The 14939-nt window shown below is 33.6% G+C and overlaps 1 protein-coding gene across 1 annotated transcript in view; it reads left to right on the top strand.

Annotated features, from left to right (window-relative positions):
* Nucleotides 1-14939, top strand: part of ACAP2 (ArfGAP with coiled-coil, ankyrin repeat and PH domains 2) — a 126842-nt gene that overhangs the window by 105969 nt on the left and 5934 nt on the right. Inside the window, 10 exon segments of the mRNA XM_032481663.1 lie at nucleotides 280-488; nucleotides 832-901; nucleotides 2443-2534; nucleotides 3907-4091; nucleotides 5213-5305; nucleotides 6378-6523; nucleotides 6525-6566; nucleotides 6985-7094; nucleotides 8403-8513; nucleotides 10718-10779. Coding sequence (XP_032337554.1) covers nucleotides 280-488; nucleotides 832-901; nucleotides 2443-2534; nucleotides 3907-4091; nucleotides 5213-5305; nucleotides 6378-6523; nucleotides 6525-6566; nucleotides 6985-7094; nucleotides 8403-8513; nucleotides 10718-10779 — 1120 coding nt within the window.

The raw sequence follows: 14939 nt of genomic DNA on the forward strand, positions 1-14939 counted from the left end.
TAGACATTGCTGTGCACTTAAAAAAATTAGCTTTTGGCTTATCTACCACCTTTTGCTTTTCTTCTGGCGTCCTAATAGCCCGTAAGATTTTAGACATTGTGCATTCTATTGTTGATTCACTCTGTAATTATGTAATTATGCGTGGAACAGCCTGGTTTAGGCTCAAAGTAGGACTTCAATGTATGGATTGGAAGTTTTTGTTTGGAGCATGTAGTGTGCAACATAGAATTACTAGTATATTGCAATCTTTTTTAAAAAAATAATTCTTAATTCTTTTAGAAGCTGGATAAGAAATCATCTCCATCCACAGGAAGCCTGGATTCTGGAAATGAGTCAAAGGATAAATTATTGAAAGGAGAAAGTGCATTGCAGCGAGTCCAGTGTATCCCTGGCAATGCCAGCTGCTGTGACTGTGGTCTGGCAGACCCGCGGTGGGCCAGCATCAACCTGGGAATCACCTTGTGTATCGAGTGCTCTGGGATTCACCGGTGGGTAGGCCTGCCCAGGGTGAGAGACTTCTTTTGGATAAACACACATTGTAAATTATTGTGTCCCACTGGTTAGAGGACCTTTCCCACTTGCCTAATTTGACTGCTAGTTTGTGTCTTTGTACCTTTGTAAAGTGGATAAAATTCTGGTTTATGAAGTGCTTTTGAGTACTTTGATTCATCATTCATTATTAACCAGAAAATCTGTCCCTATTATTAACGTGTTGAGGGCTACATTAGAGGCTGTGTCACATTAAAAGAGGAAAATAATTTGCATAATATGCAAATGGAGTAGAGACTTGATAGTTTTATATATTAATACAGTCTTTTTTTTCCCACTTAGGAGTCTTGGAGTTCATTTTTCAAAAGTACGCTCTTTAACTTTAGATACCTGGGAGCCTGAACTTTTAAAGGTAAAATAAATATTTGCTTTAAAATATTTTATGTTTTCTCATAAAAATCAAGATTTTAGAATCTTGGTTTACAAATGTATGAGTTTCTCAGTGTTAATAACGAATCAAATTGTGTTGGAATATATCTGACACTATATATTTGGCAAATCTGGTGTTTTCATATTGGTCTTTTTTAGATTGCTAAGCTTATGGAGCTTAATCCATGTCAGCTCACTTTTTAAGGAAACCAGCATACTTATATTTTTGTGTTTTCTCAAAAAGTATCTTACATTTTTGCCTTAATTTTAATCTTTTATAATTATATAAATTCTTGTTAAAATATGAGATACTGCTATAGTGAGCTCCACAATGGGTTGGTATAGCATATTGTTATGATTGCATTTTTTCAGCATAGGCCCACTTGCAACTTTACATTTGTCAGTGATAGTAGTCATCAGACCAAGACATCCTTTTCCCCTGTGTAAGGATTCGTATCTATGAAAATGTCATACATAATTTTAGATCACAGAGATTTTTTAATAAGATTTATGAAATTCATAATGGTTAACAGTATACTCCTTTAAATTCCCACCATTTAGTTTACCATATTGCAAAAAAAAAATTAGTTTGAATGTTGTGCTATATTTTGCATTTATTTCTGTCTGAAAATTGTGTTTGTAATGTGCTTGTATTTTTATTCCAATCCATAGATAAACTGATAATCCTGTCAATTATGTAAAATAAAAACTTTTGATTTTGGGCATTTTTGTGTAAATATCTAAATGAAGGTGATAAATTGCATCCTGTGGTAGACCCCTATTTAGATAAGTTCTATAAATTGTTATGAATTCAAAGGAGAAGAAAGTGGGGGTTGAGGGTTAGAAATTTAATTTCTGCACCAGCTTTGTGTAGATATGAACTCAGTGGATTCAATTTAGAAAAATAGTTGAAATACAAGTGTCTGATACATTAAAAAAATCGAAACTTAAAAAAAAATTTGAAATACTTGTAAATAAAGTAGTAGGAGAAAATAGTTTATTACAGTTCTCAGCTGTTTAAAACTGAACCTGTCTGGACCTAGCCTTCTTTTTTAGCAGACGTTGCGAATAACATGTAGCCTTGTGCCAGCTATAATGGAGAGATAGAAATCTGGTAAAAGATGGGTGAAGAGAAACCATTTAAAAATTTTTTTTTTAATTTTTAAAATTTTTTTAGTGGGGGAGGTAATTAGGTTTATTTATTTATTTTTATTTTTCAAAGAGGTGCTAGGGATTGAACCTAGGACCTCATGCATGATAAAGATGTACTGTACCACTTGAGCTATACCGTCCCCCTGAGAAACCCTTTCTTGAGGAGTGATAATCTTCTAGGAAGATGCTCTAGTAGAATGGCAAAATGGTGATATTGCTTGCAATTTTTGTCTCATTTTGTTTTAACTTTAAACATCTTTGTGGAATGAGCATTAGCAGAACATGCAAAAAGAATTAAGTAGCTGTGCTTGCTTAAGGACTTATATTACTTTTAGGAATTTATAACTTATTTTCTGTTTTTCTGCCAAACAGCTTATGTGTGAGTTGGGGAATGATGTCATAAATAGAGTTTATGAAGCTAATGTGGAAAAAATGGGAATAAAGAAACCACAACCAGGACAAAGGTACTAATTTCAGTTGTGTTAATGTGTTACCTTCCCCTCTCCCCCAATCAGGAATATAGCTGTGATTTTATTTCACTATAATTGGTATGTAACATTGAGACAGACTGTTCACAAGAGATCATTACTACCTGTTAAAATGTGGCTGTCTCTTTCTTGGGTATATTAATTAGATAATCATTTTTTTTATTAATCATAAACTTAGTTATAGTTTTCAGATAAGAGAGAATCTTAAAAATTAAGGCTCTATATAGGGATGTAAAAACTCTTAGCAGTTGAAGTAGAACAAAGTTCTGTTATTGGCAGGCCCTTAAAGAGATAATGTTTCTAAGGATCAAGTTTTTATTACTTACAATGAATAATTTCACATTGTTTGACTTAGTTCAGCAAATATTTGTTAATCACATGTTTCATACATGACATTATTATATTGAAGAGTTAAAGGTGAAAAGGGTAGCTTCTGGTAGGAGAGAGCACTTAACACTTAATTGCTCTGTTTGAAATTTTACTTTCAATTCTATGTATGGAGACTTATTGAACGAAGTGGCTAAGAGTGTCTTCAAAGGTAGACAATTAGTTTTTATTGTTGTTGTTTTTAGAATTTATGCTTTTTTATATTAGGTATTAAAATTTTACCTGCTGTAATCCTATGTTTGACTATATCTTTATGTATAATTAATACTTTTTAAAAGTCATTGCTTTCTAAACCAACACCACTTAAATCAGATTCTTATTTTTTTGGCTAAAGCGTGGCTGTTTGAGTTATTTTAGACCTTGAGTTATCCTTTGTTAGCCAAAGACCTAAGCTTTTTTAAAAGAATGTAAGTAAGAAAAGGTACAGAACAAACTTGGGATTTTATGATTGTATCATAAAACAGAAGTTTAAAATGTGATACCTTTTTTGGTCCCCCTTAAGTTAGAAATGCTATGTATGCTGTTTTAAAATATTGTCTTACAAAAAATAATGGTTATGAATAGTGATAGTTCAGTATGTGACATTTATTGGAGTAAAAATGGAATTAAAGTTGATTTCTATGAACTTGAGTAGTTTCTTGGTAATGTTTTTCATTCTGTAAAAAGCACAAGGGAATATGAATAGAAATGAGTGAGCATAGAAATTAAGAGAATATGAGAGTGCCATGTTAATACTTAGGATTCTTCAGTTAGTTTATTTGTATTTCACTTAAACATGAAATCATAGTTCATTAAATATTTGGAAGGAAAACATGTTGCATAATATTACAATTTCAGCTTTAACTAGTATTACATTTAGTGACTTCCTTTGCAATATTCAATATGTAATGGCTTCTTTTTAGTATTAGCCATGCTAAGAGATTAAGCAGAACATCATGACATTTTTATGTATACCAATCAGACAGGAGAAAGAGGCGTATATCAGAGCAAAATATGTGGAGAGGAAATTTGTGGATAAATATTCTATATCATCATCACCTCCTGAGCAGGGAAAAAAGATTGACTCCAAAAGTTATGAAGAAAAGAGATTGAGCATTTCTAAACTTGGACCAAGTGAACAAGTCAGAGCATTTCCCCAAAGTTCAGGTATTACAGTTGGTTTGTCTATATAAATATGTTCTTGAGCTGAAGTCACTTTCTTAATCTCTGAATTAGTACCTGTTACAGATTTTTTAAATGTTAAGAACCTATTTCCTTCTATATACCCTAAGGAAACAGTTATCTTTAAAGCAGTTAAATTTAAATAATGTCTTGGTAATTCATATTTCTAGATACAGTTGACCCTTGAACAACTCGGGGATTAGGGCGCCAACTCTCTGCTCAGTCAAAACTCCACATATAATTTGTAGTCAGTTCCTCCACATCTGCTCGGCAGTTTCTCTGTATCCTCAGTTCTGCACCCATGGATTAAGCCAACCCTGGATCACGTGGTTTTGTAATATTTACTACTGAAAAAATCCGACTATAGGTGGACCTACCTAGTTTAAACTTGTGTTGTTCAAGGGTCAATTGTAGTGTGTATATTCTAAGGAACAGAACTGCTCAGAATGCAAGGGGAGATGGGAGTTACAAATCTTTCATGCAAAAAGCCCTAAATATCTGATTAACCACCTAATATCCTTCCTATTTTTTCCTCCTAAATTTTTCCCAGTAATGTTTTTCCTGCCCTTTTCCCTTCTTACGGCCTGCTTTGTGCTTTGCTAACTTGCATGTCCTCAGTGGTTGCTGTAAATAGCGACGAGGCCAGGCGGGAGTCTCTCTTCTGTCCTGATGAGCTAGATTCACTCTTCTCCTACTTTGATACTTCTTCAAAACTACGTAGTAGTAAGTACTACTCTTGTGGAGCATCCCAAGTCTGTGCCGGTGGTCATTGTGCGGTGTGGCCATTTCTCTAGATGTTACCCATTGTCTCAGAATTACACATTACTAACAGTCATATAGTAAATTCAGCTCTTTACTGTCCCTGACACTCATGGGGTAGAGATATGTTACAACTCTGAAAATAAGTTTATTTTCAGGCTTTGTGATTGATTCATATTTCAATAAGCAAAATGTTCCAAAGGATTACAGTTGTGCTAAATTTATTCACTGGTGGTGGCTGAGTTTATGTAGATGTATCAGAGCTCATTTTAAAACCTCATTGTTTGTGGGAGACTGTTTTCTCAATGTGTGAACTTTAATCACTAGCTAATTTTTCTTTAAAACAGTCAGAAGTAATGACAGTGGAATCCAGCAGAGCTCTGATGATGGAAGAGAATCTTTACCCTCCACAGTGTCAGCCAATAGTTTATATGAGCCTGGTGAGTTTTGGTGAAATCCAGTGTTAATTGGTATTGTTTGCTGAAAAATGCGTGTGGTAAATTCCAGGTTTGATTACGTAGTATCTAAGGAAATGGTTAGTCTTTTAGAAGGTCCTAAGGGCCAATTAATACTGCCAAGTGAGAAAGCAGCTATTTCTTTTCTTATTTGGAAGTTCTCTCCTAGCTGTGCATTCTTCTAAGTCTCATAATATGTGCTACAAGTAACTTGTCAATAGTTAGGATACTTTTTAATCCACATGAACTGTAGATCTTATTGCCATTATCTTGTTTGTTTGGCTGTCTTTCAGGAGAAGGAGATCAGCAAATCCCCCCCACACCCCAGCCCCTGCCCCACCATTAGGTTTTCCTTCTGACCTGTGCTTTCCTCCTATATTCTCTCCTTTATGATTTCAGTGGTTTTGGTCTTGCAAATACTCAGGGTAGTAAGCATTCTTTAAATTATTTGAACTGCTTGTGCTGCAAATTGTGATGGTATCGGGCCATCCTAGGAATAAAGTAAGGTTTGGTCTAGTAGTAAAATTCTTTAGTGATTCTTACTGCCTCTTCTGAGTCTTTAAGACTTTAAGGCTTTTAGGAACATACCTAATTTTAATCTAATACAGAGTAATTTACCTACTCATTCTATACTGGCAAGACCACAAAGGCCTGGTATACCAATCAGTCTTTATAAGAGAAGAAGGTTAACTGTTTGGAGAGTGACTAGTCTATCGGAAATAAGATACCTTTGTGAATATCTCCCATTAGCTCATTTGTTAAATTAGTGGTTTCTTATGTCATAGCTTTCACATTGTAATACAAGTCAGAGTTTATGTTTTTAAAAGTTGTGGTAAGATACATATAACATAAAATTTATCATCTTAACCATTTTCAGGTGTACAGTTCAGTGACATTAAGTCTGTTTACACTGTTGCACTGCCATCACCATCGTCCATCCCCAGAATTCTTCATCTTACAAAACTGAAATTCTGTACCTGTGAAACAGTAACTTCTCATTTTTTTCCATCCCTGCCAAGAGCTCATTTTTCTTGACGTATTTGTGTTTGCTTTTCAGAAGGAGAAAGGCAAGATTCTTCTATGTTTCTCGACTCTAAACATCTTAATCCAGGACTCCAGCTTTACAGGGCTTCCTATGAGAAGAATCTTCCTAAAATGGCTGAGGCTTTGGCTCATGGTGCAGACGTGAACTGGGCAAATTCCTGAGGAAAATAAAGGAACACCGCTTATCCAGGCTGTATTAGGGGTATGAATTTGTAAATTGAGGTTTTCAGTAAAACATAAAAAAATAAAATTTATTCTGAACATAGCTTTAGCATTATCTTTTGCTTTAAGAGATGGGTTGGAAAATAGAAGCAGCAGCTAGTAGTGGTTTCTGAATATTGCTTTGTGTAAGCTCAATTTTTTTCTTAATGGAAGAGAATTCTAGTAATGAAAGTAGTGTGTTTTGCTAGGTCACAGAGTGCACATTGAACCCCAGTTAGAAGTAGTTCTTGGGAAGAAAATAACATAATTTATCATTTCTTTGCTTTTGCTAGGAGAACATTTTTTTCTTTTGAGGAGAATGTATTAAAAAGGCTTTTGAGTAAAGTAAATACTCTATTTTTAATAGAAATATATTGTTGTTTGCTTTTTGTACATTTTATTTTCTTTTTTCCTCTAAGGGCTCTTTGGTGACATGCGAGTTTCTCCTTCAGAATGGTGCTAATGTGAATCAAAGAGATGTGCAAGGGCGGGGACCACTGCACCATGCCACCGTCTTAGGGCACACGGGGTAAACTATAGTGCTACATATTTGAGTGTATTTTGTTTGAAAAAAAATATTTTAAAATAATGTTTTGCTTTTTCTCAGGTTAAGAATTTTAGGTAGAGTTTGTAAAGTGATACTTTCCTCTGACTTATATTGTCATGATGGAACTTGAAATTTTAAAAATTTCATTCATGAAAAAGATACTGTTACTTTTCAGACAAGAAAATTACAAAACTTACTTTCAATTTTACTAATATTTATATAGATCTGTTTCAGTATTTAAAACTGTTACTGAAATTGTTGCGATTTTATGAGACAACGTAAGTCTGTGTGTGTGTGTGTGCATGCCCGCATGCATTTATGGATATACACACATACATTATGTACATAGCACACACATTTTGGGAGAATTTTGTAACTTTGTAAATTTTAGTTTTTCCACAGGGTAGTTAAAGTCAGATTCTAAAGTAAATTCTTATTCTGTGCTATTGATGCTGTGGCTTCTGAAGCAATATTTAGATTCACAGAAAAATAAAACAATAAAAATAGGCTTTCTACTAGAGAATACAAATAAAGTAAAAATGTTGGCCTTATGTGAAAAGTTTGTGTCATAGATGATTGTTTCTCAATAAAACATCTCAGGATCTCCAAGACTTATTACCTGGACAAGCAAGAAGCTGTCCTTTTTTCAGTTTATTTATAGTATCTTCTATTTTTATCATAGGCTGTTTTCTTTTGCTTTATTAGCAAAGAGATTCAGCTCAATAACTTTACCTTAAAAGTGGTTCTATTTAACTCATCCTTTGTATTTTCTTCTTAAACAATCATAGTTATTCCCCATTTTACTTCACAGCCTCTTAATTTATGCCTTCATTTTTTCATTTTTGTCAATTTCTTTGTTATTAATATTTGTGGAATACAGTGGCAAGATTTTTGCCCACTTTATTGCTATTGTAATTATCATTAACATATTATGATAACATTGCCTTGGCTTCCTTCTTTCCCAGATAATGGCCTTGAGTGATTTTTGTTTTATTTAAGCTTATACCTATCTCTGTACATCTTTTTATGATATTCTTTGATGATAGAGACCATAATTTATACATCCCACTGTGTTATATATTACAGGTTAAATATGAAAATACCTTGAGATTTATAAAATGCTGATCATGATAAATTTTTATTATTAGAGTCAATATTCAGTAAATCTTTGTCAAATCAGTCAAGAATTTCCTAATGAAAATGTTACTTAAGTAGTTTTTTTTTTAAGGTGAATACCAACTTTTTTTTTCCTTATTGACAATATCTCAAAAATGCTGTTTCCTTAAACAGGCAGGTGTGTTTATTCCTAAAACGAGGTGCCAATCAACATGCCACTGATGAAGAAGGGAAAGACCCTTTGAGTATAGCTGTGGAAGCAGCCAATGCTGATATAGTGACTTTGTAAGTGTTTTTTTTTCCATCTGATTATTTCTCATAAAATATATTACTTGTATATGGTTTTAACATAGAGTTTCATGTGTAGACCTGAAATTTAAACTTGGTTATTTACTATGGGCTGTGTGCTTCTCTAACTACATTAAATATATTAAGCACTTTACATACATGAACTTATTTGGTTCTCACCTCAACTCTATAAAGGTTTATTATTATTGGCCTCATTTTACAAGGAAGCCAACTACAGATAATTTGAGAAACTAGTAAGTGGTGGAGCTGGGATTTGAACCCAAGAATTCTGGCTCAGTAACCCATGTGCTTAGCTACTTCTCTTATACTGCCTGACCAGTAGGAACAGAAAACCATTGACTTTTCTAAAATGGAATCTTTAACTCTTAGTACAATACTGGGGTGGAAGTTGGGTTGGGTTGGTACAGTAACAGGCAATTATACTACTACCTCAAGAATTAGAGGATTGTAAACAGGGAAGCCAACTGCGTTGATGTTAGTAACTTTTGCAGTTGCATTGCCTTTGGGCAGTGGTATTTAGGGACCTGTTTGTGCTTTTTTTTTTTTTTTTTCCAAAGAATTAGTCACATGAGTACTCTATTTTGAGATAAAAATACTTGTTTTTGGATGTTTGGATATAATTTAATATGATCTATTAAAGAAAGAATCTTGAGGTCTTAATTTGATTTTCATCTTAGATCAAAGTTGTTTGTTATACTTGGAATCTAGGAATGTGATTGTTGCCTACACTTCATTGTTACTTAGGAAATCTCAAACATATGTTGTATGGATCACTTATTCATTCTGTTCTGGGCTGAGTGAAACCCAGGGTTGTTGATCCTCTGTTGTACGAGTAGAGACAGTTCCATCCACACTGCTGAATGTCAGTCATTTACAAAGAGAAACTCCCTTGACTGTCTTGAACTCCTGAGCTCCCACTGAGAATTCTTCACTTGACACATGTCACCCCTCTCTGACCCCTGAAAAGTTAAAAACAAAACAAAGCAAAACAAAACAGCAAAACGTATTTTCTCTGTACTCAGCTTCTTTTCCTCGCTGGAGGGGTTTTTGTTATTGTGGAGGCTATTGTAGAAAACCTTAGAACCGTTAAATCATTATAGATTTACAACTAGAAAAAATAAGTTGTTAAAGAAAAGATAGGAATGGTATAGAGAAATGAACCCTGGCTGCAGCTTCCCAAGCAATTCTTATAGTAATGGCCTCTCTTCCTTAGAAATATCTGGTCCCACATTATCTAAATTTTCTCATTTTGTTTTGTATGAGGACTTAAGTTTCACTTAAAAGTTTTTTTTGAAAAAAAATTTTGAAATACCCATCCTCTCTGAAAAGTCCAAATACCAAAGGGAGACTTCTTTTGCTATTATTAATTTACACAGTGGTTGAGAAAGGAAATGGAAGGGAATTGTGGTACTTTGAAGATAGGAAAAACCTCTATCAGACGCTGTAATAGCCAGAGAGAGCATCTTGGAAGAGGGTGATAGAAGTCTGGGAAGGCAGTGAGTATTTGGTGGCCTGAGGACAGGTAAGAAGTACAGAGTAGGAGAGGGTCACCAAAAGCAACATTTGAGAGGAAACTCTTGTTTTCTTAATCCAGTGCTACATTTCTTCCTGCTGCCGAGATAAATAATCCTGAAAAGAACGTACAATCAACATGGTAACCATGGGAAAATCTTAATAACTTAATGGCCATTTGTTTTAATGTCTGTGTGTCAAATATATTCCCAGTATATATAGAGAATACATACTATTTATATGTCTGAAACTGCTATACCTCAGAGTGAACCAGAATGAACTTATGACAGGCTATTGCTTCCATACTACAGAAGCAATTATTTTAGCAGTTGGCAGTTAAAGTTTGACAGGTTGCTTTAGAAGCCAGGAATTCTCTGGAGTCTGGAAGAAGTAAGCTCCTGGAGGTGCTGCAAGGAACCTGCTTAAACAGAGCTGAAATGCTCTTGTTAGAAATCTTTTATTGTCTTCTTTCATGAGAATTGTATAAACTAAAATATGGTTATTTTTATATCTCAGATTGCTAGGTCTGATAAACTAAAAACCCTTTTGTTTCAGCAGTAAAAGAAAAAATTATATTAGTACATGTCTTAGCTCCTTATATAATTCTTTAGCTTATGAATCTTTATATTGTACAACTTCATTTAAAAAATCCTTTTATTTAATTTTAGGTTACGTTTAGCAAGAATGAATGAAGAGATGCGGGAATCAGAAGGACTTTATGGACAGCCAGGTCAATATTCTACCAATAACCATACTGAAATGCAGTATAAGAAATGCATCCAGGAATTTATCAGTTTACAGTTGGAAGATTCATAGTTCTTTAGCAAACTAACTTAATACTATAGAGTTTTTATAAATTACTTGTAAATTGTGAGTTGTTACGTATGTACTGTACTTCCTGAATTCTTGGGAGTGGCTCACTCCCGAGCCTTTAAAAATCCATAACTATTCCTATTACAGTACGCATTTACTTGCTGTATTTAACTCTGGCTGCTGACTTCTTTATCTGCTGTACAGATGTCTTCCATATACATTCCAGTGAAGTGAACGGAATGGCAACGCATCTTTATATCCTTACAGCAGCACAACAGTCATTTTCTTTTTGGCTGTCAAGTGAATATAACAAAATTATTTTCTTTTTGTTATTCAGGGAATTTCTATAAATTGTGTTCAGGGAAAAAACCAAATCACTTTGTGTTGGCATATAAATGTCAGTATGGAAAATACCTAGAAAAAGCTTATTGGATTAAGAGTTCTGTATTTGATCTAAAAATGAATTGAAGGTTTAAAAATAAAATTTACCAGTAAGTTAAGAAGCCCACGATCAGAGTGGAGTTAGTTTAAAACGTACAGGGAAAAGGTCTCATTTTATCTTGTAGCTTTGCCCCAAGCAATTGTACACTATCTGTTGGATAAACAGAAGTATTTAGAACAATATTTTGTGAACTTGATGGCAACATAAACTTATTTTTATTAGAGAAATCTCAACTCAGGATCAGCTCAAGCCTCATTTTGAGTAATTTTTATCTTTGAGTTGAGATGTCAAGAAAAGCAAGAAATGTTGCTGATAAGATTTCTTTCTTGATGAACACATCCTAATTAGACATTCTTCACAAAGAAGAGAATAATAATTAGATCTCCAGTTTCATGAATTTCAGTATATGAATGACTAATTTATCTGTTTTAAATTCATATACATGTTGGTTAAAAATTTCAGGAATTCATGACCAAAATAATTGAGAGTGTTCAGTTTTCAGTGAGTACATTTGATTTTTTCAATGAATATTAATATATTATTTTAAAAGTAGCTTGTAATATCATCTATTTTTCCTGTTTAAGTATGTTTTGAAATTTCTGTACTTTATGCTAGCTTTAGCCATTTACTTTTATTTTAACCAGATTAACATATAATTGATATAAAAATGGGACCATTCTTAGAGGACTGTATTTACTACTTATTTTTGGTCTAATTTAATAGGGAGCAAGTAAGAACTCTGAGAATAGAGGCACTTCAGCTAGGTACTTCTAATCTAGGGTGTCCCACTTTAATCCTATGGATCAAACAATACTACTGATTCATGATGTACCACGATGTAAGAGTGCTGATTAAGGGTGAAGTGTCAGTATTAATTCTGAATTTCACCTATTTGTTTTAAACTTGAATGTTAGATTTTAAATAAGTTATAATTTTGTAACAGATATACTTAAAAGATAGTATTACTAGGCCATTTTTGAGGCCTTTGTGTTTAAGCACTTTAAAATGAACATTATTCAAAGAATATGATCTGATATGGGAGATAAGAGTGAACTTCAAGTTTTGAGTGAACTTCAGGTTTTAAGTTAAACAATTTTTTTTTTCCCTGAAATTTTAAACATAAATGTTTGGTCAGCTGCTCTTTCCTTAAGGTGTTTGCTGATGAAATTACACCCAACAGATTAGTCAGAAGGTCAGTGGTCGACTTTTTCTCTGGAGCTGGGAAGCTTGGAAGGACAGGTCCTCTGTGTTCTTGCAACTTCTAGTTCCACCCAGACTGCCTGGGCTTCTGCCGCTGTGTAGGAGCATTCACATGTGTCTTTCACTGTCGTTTTATGTGTAAGTTGATGAGTATATACCTTCCAGTCATCGGTACAAAAACAGATTTTTCTCATTTATTTGAGTAAAAATTTGAAAGAAAAAGCTTTATTTAAAAAATAAAAAAACGAGCTTTTCTACTACCACTCTCAAATTTTAGTGTAGAAAAGATTAAAAATACATCAGAATTCTGGAAATGGTGTATCAGCAGAATAAAATGAGATTCTGATTTGATCATAATTAGATTTTAAATTCATTTAGAGAGTCTCATATTTAAAGCAGAACAACTTTATACTTATACAGGTGACGTGGTGAAATGGCTCAGTAATTGCTCTGGCTACTTTTCCTTTGTGAGTCTTTGGAGAGCGGATGTTTTTGCTCAGGCAGCAGGCCTTTTTCTGCTTTCTGCTTATCACTGTAAATTTTTCTCTCGTTTTTTGATGCCTAGCAATAGAAAGAAAGCCTCAGAATTCTGGGTAATTTTAAAATACAGGTATTTTCAATGTTTTCATTGTAAAGAGCCCTATCATTTTAAAGATTCAGATACAATTTTGGAAACTATGGACCTATTTCTAGGAACCCTCGCTTTAGAACTTCTGGCCTACAACCCTAAGGACCTGAGGCTCCCTATCTTTTTGCAAGATGATGTAAGAGCACACATTTCCTGAAGGGAAGATGTATCCCTCTTTATCGGTTCCCACAGCTCTTAGGAGGACTGGGTGGGTGAGTGCAATATCACATCCTGCTCTCGATTGTTGGAAACCAATTTGGTGATTCCCACAGTCTCTGGCTCTGGGACTCCTCTTGATTGTGGCAGTTTCTCAGCCAGTAGAAAATCACCACTTTAGTGAACCACCACTGGCTACTAGAGTATGTGGCCGGTGAAGACTGATTAATGATCTAATTGGTTATAAAAAGGAAGCTGCAATTAACCCAGAAGGGGCAGGATCATACACTGATCACCTGGGGGTGGGGTCTCATATGCTGCTGTCTTTGAGAGGAGTACATTTCAAGAGTAAAATCAGCAAATTTGGATCATAACTGTGGTTGTAGTGGTTATTCTGAATACCAAAAATCAAAAACTGTCTTAAACTGTCAGTGGAAATAAAGCAGTCCAATTTTAAAGACTCAGAACTGTCCAGGCACATAGAAAGGTTAACTTTCTGAAGAGAAATAGAATGTGATTAAGTAATTTAAAGAATATAACTTAGTACTACAAATATTGAGTGGTTAGTTGTTTACTGTTTATAATAAAGTGTTAAATGTACTTATATGAACTTTCCAGGGCAACATATTCTGGGTTATTGTTTATGTATTCTAGTGTAGACAAGTTATATTTGCCTTGGGAAACATTCTAAATGATTAAAATTGTATTTAAAGAATCACATTGAAGTTCAGTTTGTGTTAACTGTATTACATTTCTCAGTATTGTAATTGTAATGTTTGCTTTTTGACAACACATTTTGAGGCCTAAGAAAGGTATTATATTGATAGTCCATTAATTAATGTTTGGTTAGAAACTGGATGTTAACAAAAAGTTTTGTGTGAGCATTTGAAGGTGAGACTTCCTTTTGTGTTAACTCTTTTAAAATGTATTCAGTAAGTGAAACCAATGATTAGTATAGCACCAACACTTTCCTTCAAGGAAGCATTTAATTCAGTGAATAAAAAATCTTATAATTTGTTTGCATGGTACAATGGTTCTACTAGAATGTACTTGTGTAATAGGTATTAGATGATTTAAAAACAAAAACTGGAAAACCACAAAAAGAAAAAAAAATCCCACAGCTTGTTATACAAAATATGCATTGCTAATAGTAGAAGCCATATATTGCCATTGTACTGTTGTAATACTTAAGAATGCTCATCTGGTGCTATCTGTAAACTATTTGGCATTAGCGTCTGCTAGATCCTTCCTATTTCTTCTTGAATGTATAATGTGTGCCTTTTAAGTTACTTTTGGTGTTGAATAGTAAAAATCAGTGTGGTATTTTTGTATTATAATCTGCACTTTACACTTTCTTGGAAAGTAAATTCCAGACTCTCCAGTTCATAGTATTTTTTAAATGTTTATAATGTTTACAATAAATATTTTCAATATTTTAATTCAACATCTAAGAATAAGAAAAACTTTAAATATTTTGTATGGTTTGTTAATTGATATTTAATGTTGGTCTCTTCTCAGTTTATTTTATATCTTTTAGAATGGCTAAAAATGGGAATAGATTGTAGTTTGTCTTTTAATGTGGGAGTAAGCTTTCATCAAATCATGGGTGTAATTGGATTGTCTTTACCAGTTGTTCCAGCATATCAACCTT

This window comes from Camelus ferus, chromosome 1, assembly GCF_009834535.1.
Source record: "Camelus ferus isolate YT-003-E chromosome 1, BCGSAC_Cfer_1.0, whole genome shotgun sequence".
NCBI classification, from domain to species: domain Eukaryota; kingdom Metazoa; phylum Chordata; class Mammalia; order Artiodactyla; family Camelidae; genus Camelus; species Camelus ferus.